The sequence below is a fragment of the Candoia aspera genome, chromosome 10 (genome assembly GCF_035149785.1).
Source record: "Candoia aspera isolate rCanAsp1 chromosome 10, rCanAsp1.hap2, whole genome shotgun sequence".
NCBI lineage: Eukaryota > Metazoa > Chordata > Lepidosauria > Squamata > Boidae > Candoia > Candoia aspera.
In genome coordinates this window covers 23610540-23631665 of record NC_086162.1, presented here as the reverse complement: position 1 = coordinate 23631665, position 21126 = coordinate 23610540, and the positions used below count along the sequence as shown (strand labels likewise).

The window sequence follows — 21126 nt, the reverse complement described above, 5'->3', positions numbered from 1 at the left end:
ATGTCCAAATTTGGACAAGTTGTGGTTGGTGTTAACTATATGGGCTCTTTTCAGTTGGTTTTCAGACCTAAGTATAATACTGAGACTGCATTGACGATCTCTGGTGGGAACATGATGGGGGTGATGCATCCATCCTGGCATTCCTTGGTGTCTCAGGGGTTTTAATGCCATTGATCATAGTATCCTTCTGAACAGGCTCAGGGGATTAGGAGTGGGGGGCCAGTGTTGCAGTGATTCTCCTCCTTCCTCCAGGACTAGGTTCTGTGAATGTTGATGTGGACAGAGATCCAGCTCCAGGCCCCTGCTGAGTCCCTCAGGGCTCTACACATTCCCCGCTCATGTTTAATTTCTACACAAAATCACTGGGCAAGGTCATCCACCAGCATGGGATTAGATCCCATCCCATCCCACCATCAGTACGCTGAGGATACTCAGTTATGTATCTCTACCCAAGGCTGATGAAGTGATGCTCTCAAGGTTCTTTCTCGGTGCCTGGAGGCTATGGAGATCTGGATGGGGGCAAAACAGGCTTCAGCTCAACCCTAATAAGATTGAGTGGCTTTGGGTTTTAGGGCTCCCTGGTTCTGGAAACTTTCCATCTTTATTTCTTGATGCAGTAGCATTTCCCCAGATAGAACTGATGCACAATTTGGGGGTCCTCTTGGAGTCATGGGACTTTGCACAATACATCTTAAGCACCAACTGTGTCCATTCCTGGATCAGTAGGTGTTGCTCACTGTCATTCATGACTTGCTCACCTCCCAGACAGGGCTGCAAGTAGTCCAGAACACAGTGGTGCAAGTAGTTACTGGTACTCCTCAGTATACCCATGTTACACCTCTACTCGGCTAGCTGCATTGGCTCCCAGTAGACTTCTGGGTGCAATTCAAGGTGGTGGTTGTCACCTAAAAAAAGCCCTCTGTGGCATAGGGACAGGTTATTTGCAAGACAGATTATTTCAGATTATTTTTGTCCATCTTACCAGATCTGACAGGGTGGGCATGCTCTGGGTCACATCTATTAAACAATGCTGTCTGGAGAGACCCAGGATGCAAGTCTTCTCTGTTGTGGCACCTGCCCTCTGGAACATAGCCCCTGAGATTCATATGGCCCCAATCTTGCTTGCTTTAACATTTAACAAATGTTAAAGACCTGAAAGTTCCCCTGGGCATGAGACCAAGATATCAGGTAGGCCTGTTTTTTGTTTGTTGAAACTGGGTTATGGGCCTGGAGCACAATTTATATTTATATTATTCTCTACTATTAATTTGAAGTTTACTGTTTTTTTTAAATCTTATATTAACTGCCTGGAGTTGCAAGTACAAGTTGAGCAGCCATATAAATTCATATAATAATTAAATAGTATCAGGAAGCAAGCTTGGTTCCTTAACCCTAGGATGGAGTTGATTTGTGTTTTCTTTTAGTTTTCTTTTAAATATAGTTAACATTAACCCCAGTGTTACCAAGATTAAAAACAACAATTACCTGCAGTTAGCTGAAAATGGAACAGACATATTCAGTCTCTTTGTAGTTGCTGAACAATGGAGGGTACACCCAAACCCAAGGCTTGTGCAGCTAAGACAAGACTTGGCATTATTTGAAGACATTGTATCTTTATTGAGTCATTTTTCTCTGGCCATGACAATATGGAGGTAGGAGAAAACTTTTATCAAAGTTTGGTCTGGAAGCTTTGTGAAAAGCAATTGTGCAGTCCCAATCAATTCCTACACTTGCTCAATTAACCATATTTTAACATGCAGATGACTCTTAAATTTGAAACATTTTAGTGATTTTTAAAAAGGTGCTGTAGTAATGCTACATTTTGTCAGGAACAAAAGCAATTTGAAGCTCATAATTAGGCCTATATGCTGTAAATGTATTGCTCACTAAGTGAAACAAACAGAAATCAAAATCATTTGGTGGCTGTCAAGGGAAAAGATTAAGTAGCTTGTTTCAAGATTAAGGAAAGTATAGATACTATAGAAAATTGGGGAAAGATGAAATGAGACAAGTAGATTGGACTGGATGGTAAATTCATGATTGTTTGCAATTCTTAGAAATGGAGAATATCAGCTGAAAGGATGCTTTCAAGAATGAAGCGATTAGTGAAGTGCTTTATATTGCCTATATAATTATGGGAAGATACATGCTTATATTCTACTTATTCTTTTGAAGCTATGAAGCCCTTTCTCTCTGTAGAGAGTGCAGGGCAGTATGTATAGAGTTTGAATAGACGCAAGGTATTTCAGTTTATCAGTGCAGTCTTTACCTTTTCCTTGCAGGCTCACCCTTTGTGAAAAATGTACTGATTAGGAACAGGAAATTTAGTAGCACAAGTCAGTATTGTTCCTCTGCTCTCCACCCACTCCATTTCTGAAAAATAAAACTCTAGCTTGACTTCTGGTTAAATGGATATATTACAAGGGCATATAATTTTTCAATAGCACCTGCTTCATTAAGGAGTACAGATACATTTATGCCTATTGTTTAAAATGGGCTTATGTATGCTTAATTCTTTGCTATTAGTAAACCTTAGTGAACAACAATTAGGTCTGCATTTTGGCTGCTCATTTCACTTTCAGAAAGTTATTTCTTACTGTGCTGAGATTAGAGGTAATTAATAAAAAGTGTGTTTATTCTCCTATATTGCTATACAGTCTATTATGCTTTTTCTTTCTTAGTGTTAAGCATTGTTGTTAGAGTTTAAATTGGAAACTATCATGCTAAGAATACCTTCTCTCCCGGTATTACCTTTAATCCCAAGTTGCTTCTAGGTACTTTTTAGCCATTAATTAGTCTAGTTTCAGAACTCTCCTAGGAGGCTGTCAAATATATTCTGGTTGGTAAACAGAGTCACATAAAGGTGAAGACATTCTCAATGGGCATATGCTTAACATAAAGAATTTAGGAATATGGAATTCAGAGAATCTTTGCACTCCAACTTCCTATCCCATTAGCTCCTGCTTCTTTTTGGATCTGGAACTGAACTGCTCCTTCTCCTTTTCAAGTGTACCAAAAAGTCTTGCTACCTGTGCCCATAGGCCATCTTTAATTGCCCATGCTCTAATTCTTACATGAAACATGTAACATTTCAGTTTCTGGAATACTCTCCCAAATGAAATGTTTAATTACTGTGTTACTTGTCCAAAAAGAGACCACCATCCTTGTTTCAGTAATGTGTTTAACGTGTAACATGGCTTACAGTTTTAAAGTATACGTAACATCTTTTAGCCTTGTTACTATATTGTTGTACTTGTTACTATATGAACTACTCCCTGCAGCACAGCAACCTCCTTGCCTGAGCTTTTTGACTCCATCTTGGTGTTGGTGGTGGAATTCTCCAGGCTTATCGCCCTGGGGGATTTCAGTCAGTCTTCCCTGGGAGTGGAGTCCGAGGTGGCTCAGGAATTCATGGCCACCATGACAGCCATGGGCCTATCCCAGGTCATCCAGGGCCCGACACGGGACAGTGGGCACACACCTGATCTAGTTTTCTTGATGGAGCAGTTGCAAAGTGATCTGGAATTGGAGGAGTTCTCTGTGGCTCCTCTGTTATAGTCAGATCATGCCCTGGTAACCATGAGATTCTCTGGTGCTGCCCTCCACCGCAGGGAGGCTGGACCTATTAGATTGGTCCACCCCTGCGACTGATGGACCCAGAAGGGTTCCACAGGGAGCTGGGGGTTGTTCCTGATGGTCTGCTGCAGGGCCAGCTGAGGCTCTAGTCTTTGCTTGGAACAAGAGAGCAGCTGAGGCCTTGGACCGTATCAAGCCCATGCGACCGCTCCCAACCCATGGATCCCATCACCTTCTGTGGTTCACAGAAGAGTTGAGAGAGATGAAACAGGTTAAGAGAATCTGGAGCACTGCTGGGAATCAATGAAAAGTGAACTTAACCAAACACAGGTGAGAGCCCGCTATTAAAGCCTATTTTGTGGCAGTAAGGGCGGCAAAGTGCCAGTGCTTCTCCAGCTGACTGGCAGCCCTATTTAGAGTGACCTGGACTCTCCTGAGCAGGGGAAGCCCTGAGGTTCACCTTCAGGGCCGTGCCAAGGAATTTGCAGAGCACGGTCAGACAAAATTGCTCAAATTTGCTCTCAGCTGGATGCTAGAATTTTTACAGATTCTGTGGAGATGCCTGGGGTACAGTCTTCCCATGTTATCTGGGAACGGTTTGAACCTGTTGGACCTGAGAAAGTGGACAAGGTTCTGATGACTATGAGTTCGGCTACCTGCTCTTTTTTTTTAATATAATTTTTACTAAGAATATTAATTACAGTAATTACAGTAAAAACTAATACAAACTAAACTTAGAGAAAGAGAAGAGAATTGGAAAAAAGAATAAAAAGTTCAGGAAAAAAAGAAAATGAAAGAACAAGAATATAATAAAGAAAAAGAAAAGAAATATACAAAGAATTGACTTCCAACCTTCACCACAGCAAATATAAACAGATTTAATAACTCTTCACCCCCTATAAGTTTACAAAGAGATATCTGTTCATCCCATATCTCATCCCTTATCTATAAGCAAATCCATAAAACAAATTTTCAATGCTGGTGTTAGCAAAAAGTCTATAAAGGGCTGCCAGAACTGTGCACAAAAGTCTTATTTTAACCTTGAGCAAATAAACCAACTTTATATTCCTTCCTTTTACTTCTAACAGTCTATCAGCAATCAAATATTGTCATAAGATTTGATTTCTCTTCAATTCATCTTTGTCCCATCACACAGATTTCTTCAAGGCTTTAACAAGCCTCTTTTGTAAATCCAATAAGAAAACATTTTCCAGGTCATTCTCTTGGTTTATCATTTGTATTTCCCTTTTAATTTTTAAAACTTCAGCCAATTTTCTTTTTTGGTATATCCAGTAAAACGTCCTTTTCCAAATCATTCTCTTGGCCTGTCATTTGTAGTTCCACTTTCGGTACTTTCTCTGTCTTGTCAGATAAAATTTGTTCCACAACTGTCATTGCTTCATTAACATCATTTAAACATAGTCTGTCCATAGAAGCAGACAACATTACTGACAGTATTGATAGTATAGTTACTAATTTCTGGCTCCATCTTCAAAGATGTCTTTTAATGTTCCTGATGTTATAACATGTGCCTTTTTGTAAGTCCCAGCATTAACTGACATCAAGAACAGGCTTGTATTTTTTTTCTTCTGCTTAGAATCTTTAGTCCCCTCTAGTGTCCAGTTTCTAAAATCATCACTTATCCTTGTTATGACTTACAATAGCCAGGATAGCCAAAATAAGTCAGTTTCCCACAAGAAGCTGTTTATTTTTTATAGTTAATTCCAAAATCTTATAGTAAAAGTCAATATTCCAAATTTATCTGGACCCTTAATCCATTTATAACTTTCTTAGATCAAAATCTTATTTAGCTTTTTGCTGCTTATTTCATATCCATTAAATTCTTAAGCTTATAATTAATTTTCTTTTGTTCAGAGTTGAAGATTCTCACCCATTGAAAACTTTTCAGACTTGTTGTTCCTAAGGTCTCTAATAGCTTTAAGATGGTTAACAGGCAATTTCCAAAAGTCATTAGAAAATGAGGCTTGCAAACTTAGTGTCCTTTAAAAGTGCTGCAGTTGCAAGCAAGATGGCTGATCCCCGCTTTCCCAGAGCTCAAACCCCTGGAAAACCGCTGTTGCCCAGAGCACATGTGGGCAATCTCCTGTTCTCTCCTTATCCAGAGAGGTTCCAAGGAACTGGTCTACTCACCAGTTCCTTTATCTTTACCGTGTGTGATGGAATGTGAAGGTGACCTTGGAAGACGGGGGGAAGAGATGCCCCTCGGGAGCTATCAGATAAAAGAGGAAGGAGCCCTCCACAGAGCAACGGCCGGAGAAAGAAACTTAGGGAGGACCCGCCCTAACTACTCAGGCGGTAAATAGGGAGGGGGAGATTTGTACTTTCAGACTTGCAAGATTCTGTTAATGTAGCCTTATGATAAACTGGCATTAGCTCATTTCATTATGTTTCCTGTCTCATCTACCTGGGAGGGCTGACATCAATCTTGCAAGTCTGAAAGTACAAACCTCCTGCCCTCCCTATTTACCATCTGAGTAGTTAGGGCGGGTCCTTCCTAAGTTTAACTTTACCCAGAAACTTTAAGAACGTTATACTGTATTACCAAATATCTTAGGCTATCACTTCTGGGTCTTAAATTACATGCTTGAAGCAGATTGTTGCCAGTAAATACAATCACCCAAAAATTTTATTTATTTATTTGTTTGTTTTATCTAATTTGTCCCCGCCCATCTCCTCCCATCAGGGGACTCTGGGCAGTTTATAACAATCAATGAAAACCACAGTCATAAAATATACAGTATAAAATTACAATAAGAATATAAATAAGAATAAAGATACAAATCAAGATAAAAATCACAAATTAAACGTATTTGCACATTTCCCTGAACTGTATTGTTTTAAAGAAATTGCAAGAGATTATATATACAATATTGGGAACCCACCTTTTTAAAGCTGTGATATGGAATGGCTAAATGGAGGTAGTGTATGCAAGAAACATTGAGTAACTGACATAGACATAAGAGGAAAGAATATTAAAAAGAACTGTTAAGATACTCATCTCTTCAGTGTTTTCAAATTAAAGCTGTAAGAAATATCCAGAGGTATGTTTTGTTGAACTATGTATCCTATGGCTGAGGATGTTATTGTAGGGAGATACTAAGCAGCACAAGTTACACAGACCTTAAAATCTTGCAAATAAATTGGAGAAAGAGAAATGCTTACCCATAAACACATTCTAACATCCCACCACACCAAATCAAGTTTTGGGGACCAGAAATAGGGGGGGAGATGGAAATTCTTTCTCATTTACTTGTTAAATTCCCATTTGTGTTTATTTAAATAGATACAGGTTTAGAATAGGTTTATGATTAGTCATTTGGCTGAACAGATTACAGTGGCTGATGCATATGGATTGGAAAATAACACCAGAATTATTAGCTAACTTATTAGGAAAAGTTAACAGGATAATGAAATAGTTGTGGATAATGGTTGCTACCTGTCGGTGAAACTATCACTAGAATAGTATATAGTATGTTTCTACCCGCGTGAGATTTTGCCAGAGTTACAAAAGAAAGCTACAGTCAGCAGGAGAGATCTTATTAAACATTTCCACACTATGAGGTGCAAGGGACCAGGCTTTGTCATGCATAGGTGATAGGGCTAATCACTCTGGGAAACCCAGCTATCCATCTCATTCAGTATGTTCAAATGATGGAATAATACGTTTGGTTTTATTCTAGGAAGCCTGGTTAGTACCAGGAAATACCAGGGCTGTAGGCTAGGCTGTGGAGTTGGAAAAACGCCCCAGAAGGCAGTATTGGTATATCATTTCTATATTGTTCCCAAAGAAGTATATTAATGTGTCCATAATGTCATCAAGAGTTGAGCTTGTACATTTACTTTGTATTGAATCATGCGTATCCTTTAAAAAAATAATTAATTTATTTGTTAGATTTACATCCTGCTTCTCTCCAGCACATCTCCAGGTGGCATATATAACATTCTGCTGTCCGTTTTCTTTCTTGATTCTGTCCCTTAATTGAAATCTGTACTGTCATTCTACTTGTTGAGGAGTCCTGTGTAATGTGAAAGCCTGAATGGTCAAATAAAAGCTGTAATATCTTCCAAATCTGTTTGTCTTCCATATTTGATTTAAGGCAATCTAATTTTCAGGGTAGATAATTTCCTCATATAAAGAGTTTGGCACTTCCTTAAAGCAGTCCTGTAGAAGTGCAACTCTTTCTCAAAACAATCATCAGTAGCCTGTTGTATCTCTTCCTCCTCTGGCCTAAGACACCCCCTTCCCCAACAATCTTTTGTGGTTATAGTGGCATTTCAGTCCCTTCTTCGCCCCCTGCTGCAGCTCAGCAGGCAGTCTTGCTGCTTTAGAGATCTGCAGAGATTCAGTCCTAGTGCTATTGGTCAGGACACGAATCCCAGCCAAGCTAAGGGGAGGGGGAGGGGGAAGAACGACACACCATGTGTTGGCACACAATACCAGATGCCGGTTTTCATAATGGGGAAGCCTTTTTTGCCCCAGGCACTGCTCATTGTTCATCAACCCCTCCAGAAGAGCTGTAAAAATAAAACCTCTGATAGGTGAATGTAAGTGTAAACAGGGGGTGGTGTTCTGGGTAATTTTTAATGGACTGTACTGCTGTAACTGAAAAGGCAATACTACAGAAATATTGCTAGTTTTTGCCTCTTTTTAGAATGGCTTGCATATTTTCTGCAATTTCTTGATGTAATAAATGGATAGCCAGCTATGAAGCTTTATTGCTTATCTGCCAGTTTTGCATTTATGTATAGTCTAATAGGTTGCTACGATGAAAGCTTGGAAAAAGCATCTCCAGTCCCACCTTCCATTCAGAGCTCTAAACCAAAAACAAAAAACCTGGCATTCTTTTCTGCTTGTTGCCTTCTTTCTGTATTTATGTTAGCTTTCAATATATGTAGGGAATTTTTACCATTAAAGAGAATCTGTAATTGCTCTGAAAAATTATTTATCAGGGATAAGCCTTCAGTACGTGAATCTCAATTACAAAATGCACAGAAAACCAGAAGGGTTTGAAACTAATATGCACAGAATTATGTGTTTGTGATTTTATATGTATATATACATATATAAAAAATCTCCATGCACAACTTTTAATCTTGCAATTTCTACAGAAATTTATTTCTGTTTCTGAATGAAATACTTTTGTTGCATAAACTATAAGAGATCTTGCTAAAGTCTGAGTTGCTGATGGAGATGGAATTAAAAATACAGTATGATGTCCTGTAAAAAGTATAGGTGTTTAGGCCCTACAAATTCAGCTTCCTTTATTAGCTAGATGGCTTAGGAAATGGCAACACAATAGTCACTCTTGGCTGATCTCAAAAGCTAAGAAGGATCAGAGCTGATTAGTAATTCAGTTGGAGATCATTTGAAACTTCCAGGGTTAGACTGGAAAAACAAAAACAAAAGTCCCCAAAGAAGGCAGTGACAACTGCTTCCATTTAGTTGGCTTCTCAGCAACAAAATAGAGGTGGTATTCTATTTATTGATCGATCGATCGATCGATCAAAGTTATATTGCCGCCCATCTCACGCATGTGACTCATGCATGTATCCATGTAGTCATCAGCAACTGAGCTCAGCTTGATGGAACCCTTAATAAGCTGTTGTGGTTGACATTTCTAGCATTTGTGGAAAACTGAGGAAGAGGTCTCTTACTGTATACAAAATACACACACAGAAAGAACCCTATACGCTTTATAGCCAGAGACTGAATTACTCCGTTTAGCATTACATTTCTATATGGAAAAAAAAAGGAAAATCAAAGTTGGCCTATCATTACTCTTGCTATTAGACAAAATTGGCTAAATACTAACTAATACTAATACTAATGATCTTGATTGTTTGCATTTTGTACATAGAAGAATGAAAATACTGTTGATGTCAATATTTTACATCTCCCCAGGTAAGTGTGAACCAGCAGCATGTGCTATCCTTGCCTCCTTGAACACAGTTAGTCTTTGAGGGTTTTACAGCTATCATTCAAGGTCTTCAAGATCTGATATGTATATACATTTTTATTGTAAACCACCCAGAGTCCCTCTGGTGGGAGGAGATGGGCGGTGACAAATTTGATAGATGATAGATAGATAAAAAATATACATATATGGTTCTGTATACATGAATAAGTTTCTCTTTAGTACAGTGATACCCGAAATATTATCTAAATCCTAAGGAGTTAATTTTTTCAGTAAAACTATTGATGTTTGGTGTAGTGGTTAAGGCATCAGACCAGAAACTGGGAGACTGTGAGTTCTAGTCCTACCTTAGGCATGAAGCCAGCTGGGTGACTTTGGACCAGTCACTCTTTCTCAGCCCTAGGAAGGAAGCAATGGCAAACCACTTCCAAAAATCTTTGCCAAGAAAACTGCAGAGACTAGTCCAGGCAGTCACTGACTCAAAGGTACCCCACCCCCCCAATTGATGTTTACCCAGACAACTATTTCAGTGCCCATCATTCTCAAAGAAGTAAATTTGTTATGGAATGGTGGCTGAAAACGATGGGAACTGGAATCCAGCACATCCAAAAAAATGTCCATTTGTAGAAAGTTGGCATAAGACAATTGCTCTGCTGTCTTTCAAAGGAGCAGTGTCTGCTCATAGAGTATGTTTTCCTTCATGACTGTATCTGTTTCATTATACATAAATGTTGCAGACTGAACCAAGTGCACATCTTCTACAGTACCTAACACAGCTTTTCTTTGTTTCTATGAACATGAGACACAACAGTGACTATTATGTCGTGGAATTGCTTTGTGAAGAAGAAAGAAGTTTATGGCAGCTAATTTGACTGCTGCTTGGAATTGCTAGCTGTATAAGATATGGGTCTGTGTGAACCAAGATTGATTTGACTGCCAAAGTTTTGATTTGTTTAGTGTAAATCCATGGGAAATGTGCTAGGGATGAGGAGGCACTAGTAGAGAGCCAGCCATTGCCTTGCTAAAGGCTGGTTTACAAGGCAGCTTTACCAGGTTTAAGAAAAACCAGAACTTTGCTTTGGCAAAGAGAAAATTGCCAGGGAGAAAGGGGGAAATCTTGCATTTCCAGTAGTGGGTTATATGGTCTCAATCATCTTCTTTATTTTTCTGAACCCTCATTTCAATACGGTATGCTGTGTAATTATCAGGCCTACTATTCAGCTTTTTATCCAGACATCTTAAAGTGCTATTTCACATTAAATGGAAAGGAATTCCTCTGGGATATGTTAATGGGTGACCTGTGCTTGTTGAAATTTCTCTTGATTTAAAAGTTAGGGAAAAAATGGATGTTGATTAAGAAATAAAATATCAGTATCAGACTGATGTTTATGTCAGTTGGCAAGTGTTCTGGCAAGGTAAGTCCCTTTATGTCTAATTATTCTGTGTGTGGGTGTATATTCATTTGTATTGATACTTTCATTCTACAAATGAATATTCATCCAAAATATTAAGAAATAATTGCGGTAACTAAATTTTCTAATTATGTTAAAGTGTCTTATATCTTTGTTTTCCCACATTGGCTAGAATCACATAAACTGAAATTACTATGAGAGGTAATCTGGCTCATTCTTGAATTCTGAAGTATGATGCTTGATAACTAAATAAAATCTCCATCAGGGCACATCTCAGTGCCACTCTGCGATACAGTGGGAAGCATAGGCTACTCCACATTTCATGGCAGGGTTTGCCTTCTTGGAATGGGTTCACAGGAAGCAGAAGATCCAAAAAAAGCACGAAGCAAAACTGTTGAAGCCTTCCATTGAGTCAAACATCTTCTAGCAAAGAATCATTTAATTAATATGGAAGGAGGCTACTTCACATCTTGCTCCACTAACTCAGCCTGCTGTGGAAGTAACTTCTGCTTTGTATTGTGCATTTTGAAGTACCAGATGTCTGATTTGTCCTGTTCCGTGGAGTCCTCGGTGCTCTCTGAGCTTGATGGTTTGCTTGCAGATGTTTCATTGCCTGACTAGGCAACATCTTCAGTGCTAGCAGGGAGTGGGGTTTGCTCTCTGTTTATATACAGTCGGTTGCCCTGGCAGTGTTGGTGGGAGTGTTGTTCTCTCTTTGGCAGCTCCTTGATTAGGCTGTTGTTTACTGCTTGATTGTTTGTCTGAGTTGGTAGTTCCTTGATTGTCCTGTTCCATTTGTATTGCTAGTGTTGTGCCCCAGTTGGCAGATATTTCAACACAGCAACAGACGGCATATTTTTTATTCAGAAAAAAAGTATACTGTACCACTTTTTTAACTAGCACATTTTCTCAAAATGCAACCATTACATTTTCATAATACGAAAATTAAAAGATCAGCCCCTCAATCTAATATTTCTTCTATTCTGAGTATTTTTAATGACTGGCTATGTATGTATCTGAAAGTTCAAGGAGCTCAGTTAAGCATGTAGACACTTTTTTCCTTTATATGTTTATGAAGTTGGCTGAGTTGAGGCATTCTATTTCATTTATGTATCAGTTTGTAATTTTTTTATCCATATTCTCATATATGCATTTATGCATATACCATATTATATTGGAGAACTGCATCATGAAATGCAGTGATAGTATGTTTCTGTTAGCATAATATTTTAGGACAGGTAGGTCATTTCAAATTACTTTGTATTAAAACAGATTTTTGTTCCTAAAATGACCATTTGTGGGATCTAATTTTATTGGCTTGATGTTTGGTTTTGGTTTTTCATTTTGGTTTGTTTTTTTCCACCAAATCCCAAGATTCTAGCTACTACAGCCTTGAATAGAGGAAAAAAGAATTCAATAATTCTGAGCCAAGAAATTTGTCTTGAGCACCAGAACTGAATAGAGCTCACAGTCCTTCCATATTGTTTTCCAAGTTACTCTAAGCTTTCCTCATTTCAGCAATATAATTCAAGGAAGGACTGTTGCTGCTTTTTTTGTTGTTGTTAAGTCAGAAATTCTTGTAAATCATCTAGAGATCTACCAGTAGATTCAGACATATCTTCTGCTTAACTCTAATGTAAATTTCCATTACATATAATTCACTTTTTTTCAAGATGATACTCCTTGTTTGAACCATAAAAACACTGACATGACTGTTTCAGTTTGCCCTTACACCAGATTTCTTACATTGAATTGAGAGATACTGGGATAATTACACCAGGACATGGTAAGTGTAAAAGGATTGAGCCGACTGATTTAAATCCAGAGCTAAGCTTTGCTCTATAAATGTTTGCACAGTATATGATTTAACAGATACGGAATATGTGGCCATCCTAATATTGTCGAGCTACATCTCCCAGCATCCCGCATTATGCCTCAGGTTAGTGGGGGTTGATGTGGCAACATCTGGAGAGGTGTACATTGTGCACCATGTATATTCATCTTGGCATATGAAGTAAACAGAAGTCATTTTGTTACTATTTTGTTCAGATTATGTAATTTCTAGATTCCTTATTTAGTCCAGATTTTTTCCAGTAAGCCAAAAAAAGATTGAAATGTGACTGGAAAGTATTGGCTATGTGCTCTAAAAATGCTCCATGAAAGGCAGAAGGTAATTCTGAATTAGTAACACTTGATCCTTAGAGTGCTTTCTGCTTTTATAATGGTACATCACAAGCCAACCGTAGACCAATTTAATATCATTACTCTGTTAATTTTGAATCTCTGATGAGGAAGATTCCTTACTTGATGGTAAAAGAGAGCTCGTATTTATTGGACCTGATTGGTTTTTGTTCTACTAAGCAAGGCTATCAACCAAAAAGCTGTTTTGCTGTGAAACCTAGAAATCTGCTAGTTGCCTAACGTTTCATTAGCTTGCTTCTATTTGAAGTTCAGAGGTGACGGTTGTAGTTCAGAAGCAGCTTCAAAAATGCCACGCAGGGCAGAGCTGGAACTTACCAGGCTGTTGTTGTGAACATGAGAGAGAACTATGGTGGTAGTAAGAGTAAGAAAGTAATTATCATGCAGTGCAAGTAGTGGGGAGAAATGACTTTTTACTTCAATGGATGACATGAAAGTCTTCTGTGTCACTGGTGCCAGAAGAGAGCACATCTTTCTTGCTTCATAGATTCTTACTCTGAAATATATATTGTGGCTTGTTGTCTACTGCAGATTGTGTAAGCTGAACAGTGAGTGTATTAGATCAGAATAATTTGTCCAAGCTTTTTCTCTTTGACTGTTGTATATGAATATGTCCAAGCCTCACGTGTTAACAGAGACTGGATTTTGAGCATGGAAAAAGGTATATGGTATATTTGAAATGAATTATTCCAAGTATTTGGGTTTGAATAATGTTTTGCCATTGCCACAACATGGGATGCATGCATTTGGGCTGCCTTGCTAGCTAGCCAGCCAAATTCGTTGCAATTACAACTGCGTCTTTTTTCCATTGGGGAGGGGCAAGCACTCTCTAAGTTGACTTGAGTTCTGGAGGTGCTCTTAGCATTCTGAAACCCAGCACAAGGTCTAGATTACTCCTTGTCCTTTTTTCAGTTCCAGAATGGGGGGAAAGGATGTTAGAGTTCACTCTGTTGCGCTAAATTCTAGAGGCATTCTCAGTGGTTCTTAGGCATAACACAAGTGGAGAAACCTTTCTCCTTTATGGTCTTTAGAGGACTATAAACATGTCACATTCGTCACAGCAGAGAAGGTCCTTTTTTGTATCTAGCAAATTTGTGGATTTTTTAAGTAAAATGTACTCAAAGTTCGTTTATAAGTTGATTTACTAAGCAGACTTCTCTCCATGCGTTTTGATCAGCTAATGAATAAATACAACTTACCAAGTTGTAATTTTTATGGATCTTTGCAAATAGGTCTTTTCAGAAACAAAATTAATCCCATCCAGGGATGTCAAAGCAGTCTTTTTTTCAGGTAAATATCATTGTTGGTAGGAAGTGTGATAGAATATCTTAATCATTCTCTTATTTTTTAATTAATCACAATAAAAATTCTATGTAATTATGCTACATAATGCTATCAAAACAAAGTAGGTTGAAAATTAAAATTTTTGAAAATATGTACAAAAGTTTTAGAAGATCTATTAGTTCTAGGCAACAGGTTCAAGAATTCCACAAGGAGTATAACAATTTATACTAGGCTTGTACAACTTGGAGAGGGGAAGGGCCACGGTCATAAATTAAAAATAAGGATCACAAAGTAATAGTTGGGGCATTGGTCAGCTGTTTGGCAGCCTGGCAGTGAAGCCTAGAGATGTTGGAAGGGCTCAGCAGTGTGTTTTTTAAGGTGGCAGTGGCAGCAGTGAATTCATCGACTTTTTTAAAAACACTGGCAGGCCGCTTGGTGGGCCACATGTGCCAGCCTGATATATACCAAGTAGTAATGAGGATACTTGTCTTTCAGACAACATTCAAAAGTGTCAAGGAGAGGTGTAATGATAAAGTGAAGGTATGTGTCAGAAAAATACACTTGGCATCACTCACTTTGTGGCCTGGTCCTGGAAGTTGAAGCATTTCTTCTGCGCATAGTTTTGAATGAAGTCCAGCAAATACTGGATAACTTGCACTGGACGTGTATGTTGCCTCTCTCTCTCTCTCTCCATCCCTTGATTAGAATATTAGGCTCTACTGATTAAAGGTTTTTGACTTAGCAAATACTTTAAAGCACAGAATCATTAATTAAATGTGAAGGTTTCCTTTAGAATGTATATAAAACATTGATGATAGTTTATCTTTGTATTTGGATATGCACTTATGATTGAATGTGCTTCCTGAATCCAATTCACTTTTTAGTTTTAGAACTTGAGTATATATCCAAGAGAACAACTTGTGCTTCTTTTTAACTGGCAGCTTGTTTAACAAATCCAAAACTTTGATTACAGAATCTTGAATATCTCCAGCTAGCAAGCTGTTATATCTTACTAGGTATTCATTTTACTTCTGCTGTAGAACTCAGTATCTCAGAAGCATTGTGGACTTTGAGCAATTCCTCTGTCTGTAGTTTATGGGAGATAATTAAGCATGTTCAACATAAGTGTTTCTAAATGAATGCTTTACTTCCCCAGAATGAGAACTTTATCTTCCACGACTGCTGAATTATTTTCTGTTGTTTTCCTGGCTTGAATTCAGCCAGTATTGTCCAGATTTGGAGATGATCCAGTAAAGTTCCTGTCTGTTTAGAGTCACTTCAACTGGGGATTCACTACACCTCCTCAACATACCTGCTCAAGAACATGTTTACAACACTTTTATACACAAAAAAACATGTAGCACACATATGCAGACACAAGATCGTACTTCTACCACAAAGATTGTGTTCATACAGAAAAGTTTTCCATTCTTTTTCTCACCTAGCCTGTTTGGTTTAAATGAGTACAGCTGGCAATAGGAAACAAGTTTTTGAACTTCTCAGAGAATAGTCTAAAATTGCTTGCCGTAATTTTACTACTACAGTTTCACCAGCCTCTTGAGAATTCAATTTATTGGAAGCAAAAGCATCAGTTTTCAAAATCAGATTCCTAATTTTGCCACTCATACCTTAAATTCAAAATTTGAATACACATTTTATTTTAAAATTTTACAGTAAGTATGATCCAATATAAATTGTGAAAAAATCTGACAAATGCCCCAGGTACTACTACTACTATTGATGATGATGATGATGATGGTTGGTCACACTGTCAGCCAGATGTTTAGACTGGATCAGGCATTTTGTCCATCTGTCGAGTCCTTCCCAAGGACCTGGGATAGGCAGATGTTGTGGTTTTATAATGTTAAAAGTGTCATCACGGGATGTCAGCAGTTCCAAGTAAAGCTGCCTTTTGCAATTGACTGATGGTGATTTTGTCAATACAGGTGGTGTTCAAGTGCTGCTCCAGATGTTTTGGAATTGTACCCAAGGAGCCGATTACTATTGGTGCAATAATAATAATAACAACTTTTAATGACTGATTAGTTGAATTGACCTTATCAATACAGCAAGATAGAATTAAAATATAAACAAATATTATTATGTTACTATTGGTACTATCTTTGCTTTCTTTTGCCACAGTTGTCCTACTTCTATTTGCAGGTCTTTATATTTTGTGTTTTTCTCTGGTTTTTTCTCTTCTCTTCTGCTGTCTCCAGGTATTGCAATGTCCACTATCCAGACTTTTTTGTCTTTCTTATCAACAGCTGTTAAGTCTGGGGTATTGTCTGGCAGTTGCTTATCTGTTTGAATTCTAAAGTTCCAGAGCACTTTAACTTCTTCATTTTCTATTACTTTGTCCATTTTGTGGTCCCACCAGTTTGTTTGTTTGTTTGCTTACTCAATTTAAGTAGCCACCCATCTCAAACCAATGACTCTGGGTGGCTCAGTTCTTGCTTGTAGGCAAGTGGTATTTCTTACAGATATTCCAATGCACCGTTGTTGCTACTTTGTCATGCCTTGTTTGTAATCAGTGTGTGCTATCTTCTTGAAACAGCTAACTAAGTGGTCCACTGTTTCTTTAGCTTCTTTGCAGAGATGGCATTTGCTGTCTGTTGCTGTCTTCTCAATTCTGGCTTTATATGCATTTGTTCTTATGGCTTTGTCTTGTGCAGCCAGAATTAGCCCTTCTGTCTCTTTTTTCAACTTTCCTGCTCTTAGACATTGCCAAGTCTTGTTGTTATCTGCTTTGCCTGCTAGTTGTTTTTTTTTTTTTAATGTACTGACCAGGTAATACTTAGCCTTGCCACATCTCTTTTCTATTCTTCATTTGGTCTTTCTTATCGCCCAGTTTGGTCTCTGTGGTATTCAGTAAGCCTTCATGGTGTACTAGCTTCAGTGCATCTTCTTCACTACCCTTCAGATAGTCTTCCAATGCCCTTTTTTCTTCTTCAACTGTTCGGTGTACTTGCAACATTCCACACCCACCTATGCATCTTGGTAAATAGAGTCTGTCAATGTTGCTGTGTGGATGAAGGGTATGATTCATTGTCAGTATTTTTCTGGTCTTCCTATCCAAGGCTTCTAGTTCAGCTTGACTCCAGTCCACTATTCCAGCTGTATATCTAATGACTGGAATTGCCCAGGTGTTAACCGCCTTGATGGTATTTCTGCCATCGAGTTTGGACTTTAATGTCTTTTTTACTCTTCTGATGTTTTCACTGCTAACCTTCTTCTTGACTTCAGTGTGCAATATCTTGGCTGTATATTCAGAAAGTGTTGAGCAGCGATTCCATTCAGATGGTGTTTTACCATACAACTTCAGATTGTCCATGTAAAGGAGGTGGGATAGCCTGGCAGATTTTTTTGAAGTTTGATAGCCATGGCCTGACTTGTTCAGTATGGTTGACAGAGGAATCAGTGCTATGACAGGTGGTGGTGGTGGTGGTGATGATTTTATCCTGCCTTTTCCATTTATATATTTGGTCAACTTAAGGCAGTTAACATGCCTAATACTATTATGAGACATTTGGGCTGGGAGGTTAAGCAAGTTCTAATGGTTGATCTGTTTGATTACTATTTTTTTCTGATTTTGGAATGATTTTTAAATTGAAAATTGGAGTTCTTAATATGAACTGCTTTGGATGCTTTGGGCATGAGAATAATTTATTTTATTCTGCTTTTGTCTTAAACATTCATAAGATACTACAGTATCTTTGCCAAACTAGAAATAAATTTAGGCAACGTGTCTTCCCCTAGAAATTTTGGGTGGTAATACATATAATAAAAATATAGTTGGATTATTACCAGAAGAAAAAAATAACAGCAATATCATTTATTCGTGGATGCATTGCCAATTCCAAAGAATGATTAGTTGCAGCATATGCATGATTACAAAATTGGCCAAGGACCATAATTCTCAACAACTGTCATTTTTAATTTGCACAGAGTACTAAAAACTTGTAGAAGCAGTGTAAGAGAATTAATAATTTGAAGTCCCAAATTCTTTCAGGTTAATAAAAGTGTAAGTGAGGATGACTTGCCCCAAATCCTGGAACTACCATGGCTGGAATTGTAGAATTTTACGTAGAGGCTTTTGTGGATAGAAGCTTGCTACAGTGCTTACATGCCATGTGGCATCTTACTGTTTTTAATGTGGACTCCAATCTCTTATTTCAGTTGACATGGATGATGAAGATGGACGATGCTTGCTAGATGTAATTTGGTAAGTATTTGCCCTTGATACGAATTATATTTTGTTTTTCACTCTTATTGTAGCAAAGCATTTAGTCAGAGATTTCTGTTAATTTTCAAATATCAACCAATATATTTTTTCATTCATACTTGGTATATAACCTTGGAATGTTTCTGTGTGACCACTAACTCTAGCTACTGTTGCTATTCCAAGTGAAATTTGGCTGAATGCCACTTGGCTTTTTCTTAAACTTTTTGGAGATGAACGCAGAACCAAAAGCTTTTGAATTGTGTCAATAGTGACAGCTGGATGGAACAGTTGTACAAAAAAACAAGTAGACCAACTTTCCCCAAAAAAGGTTGGTATCCTTTATACGTGCAAGAAATGCAGCTCCCAGAATTTCCAGCAAGCTGGCCTTGAAATGCTGAGAATTGTTCCAATGTGCAAACATTGAGGAATGTTGTTTTAGACAACAGTAGGTCAAAGCAGAGTAACTTTAGTTGTTATTTTAGAACAATATTTTATATTACAATCTGTATCATGTAAATAAACTTTACCAATGGTTTAAGAATTAAAATCCTGAATAAGTGGAATAAAATGTATTTGTAGACCAAAGTAATAGGGGAGAAACCAAGAAATCACTCTAACATCCTTGTGTAAAAATTGAGATTGATTTTATATGTGTGTGTGTATCCCTACAAACAATTATATAGAAACACACACAAGTCTAGATAAGTGTGTGTTTCTATATAATTAGTGTATTCTATCAGAATACTAATAAACAGATGTTGCACACTAATGTAGCTGATAAGGTATGAAGGCAATGGATAAAAATGGTAATATTCTAGCAATGTACTATTTATAACAGTCAGAATCTAAGCAATTATGAAGTTTTGGTAATTCATTAGGAAATTTTAAAAATCAAGAGAATAATGCAAAAGTTAATTCTTCTAGTCATCTTTAAACAAATTCATCTCAATTATTTTTCCAGTGATCCTCAGGCCTTGAATGATTTTTTACATGGATCTGAAAAGGTGAGGTTTTGCTGTTTTATATGTTCATTTTAATTTGCTACATGTGTAATTAACAAATACAAATACCTCCATGCAATAATTACCCTTGACTTATATGCCTACAAAAAGAAAAGGGATGAAGAAAACTGAGATGGTGCCAGTCTTAGAACTGATGACCTGAGAAACTTTTCTGCCAGTCATTTTCTCCAAAAATTTGAACAATGGAAAATAAATGTTATCACAGAATTACTGCCTATGTATGAGGATACACTGTTTATTTCCTGGTTAAAGTGAAGAGGCAAGACAACTTCACCTCACAAGGGAAGTATATGCATAGCTCCTGGAGAGAAATCTAGCCACTGAGAGGGATTTAACTGTTGTCTTGTTGTCCAGATAAAGTTATACCATTTGGTCTCTTTTCTATGACAGTCCAATTCCTCAAATACTCCCTCAGCTTTGAATTTACATACAGTAATTTAGATCTTTTTTCATAACAGATTGACAGTGATGATCTCTTGGACAACACAGGAGATGCAGCCAGTGCCTTCTTTGAGGGTGCTGGGGTATGTATTTTTCATCTCATTTTTAAAGCATAGTTTAGATTTCTTTAGAAATCCCAACTCCTTTCTTTGTAAATGATGCACAATTCAAAATATAAATAGGCACAATAGCAAAAAAAACATAATGTTGGGTTCCAGTGAATTTAAGCAGAAGACGACATGCTGGTATCATAATTAACTTAGACTTTTCTAAAAACTGTTACAGTGCAGAAAGGCAGTAAATAATATGAGGTCTCACTTGTAATCTTCATTGAAAAACATGTTTCTGGAAAAAGCCTTCCCTATTTCTACAGTTAATTCTGGCTCTGATATTCATTTGTATGCTATAATGAAATTAAAAATATAATTAAGACCATATATTGCTTTAAGCATTTTGGAAGTAGTCTGTGCATCTATCTTTAATTAAGTTGGAATGTAATAATCTGTATGAAACGTTAAGAGTGATTTGGCACCTAATGTCAGAATTACTGATATTAGGTGCCATTGAATGTGGTGGTGCCATCCTAGGATTTGTATGGTCAACCAATATTTAGAAGACCACAAAAGCTTGGGAAAGATTTCCTTCAGAATGAGGTCAAGGATTTCCATTTGTGTGCCCTGGGATCTTGGTTACTAAAGTGCTTTTTGTCATATGAGATGTTTTGTTGTGAGGCATGATACAAAACAGAAAATGCTTACCACTTTTTTGTCCATTATGAATTGCGGTCAGTAGAATATGTATACAATATAATGATGTATATTAAGAACTGAACATGGGAAACATGGTATCAAATCTCTTGGCATTTTGTTCCTTGCCTAAAAGCATATGGGGATGGGAGTAGATGAGGGTTAGAATCAAGGTTGAGAAGGAGGGTTGGGTTTTTAACTAAGTTTCCCAGTACTACTCCCCAACTTGAATTGCCTCTTCCACTCAGGTTCTTCCTTTTATCTATCTTTTCTCCTCTGTGGCTA

At 37.6% G+C, this 21126-nt stretch overlaps 1 protein-coding gene across 1 annotated transcript in view; it reads left to right on the top strand.

The window, feature by feature from the left end:
* BICRA (BRD4 interacting chromatin remodeling complex associated protein) overlaps positions 1 to 21126 on the top strand; it is an 82185-nt gene that overhangs the window by 38705 nt on the left and 22354 nt on the right. Inside the window, exons 2-4 of the mRNA XM_063312467.1 lie at positions 18587 to 18632; positions 19594 to 19636; positions 20113 to 20178. Of these exons, the coding sequence (XP_063168537.1) occupies positions 18592 to 18632; positions 19594 to 19636; positions 20113 to 20178 (150 nt within the window). The 5' untranslated portion in view covers positions 18587 to 18591. The remainder of the gene's footprint in view (positions 1 to 18586; positions 18633 to 19593; positions 19637 to 20112; positions 20179 to 21126) is intronic.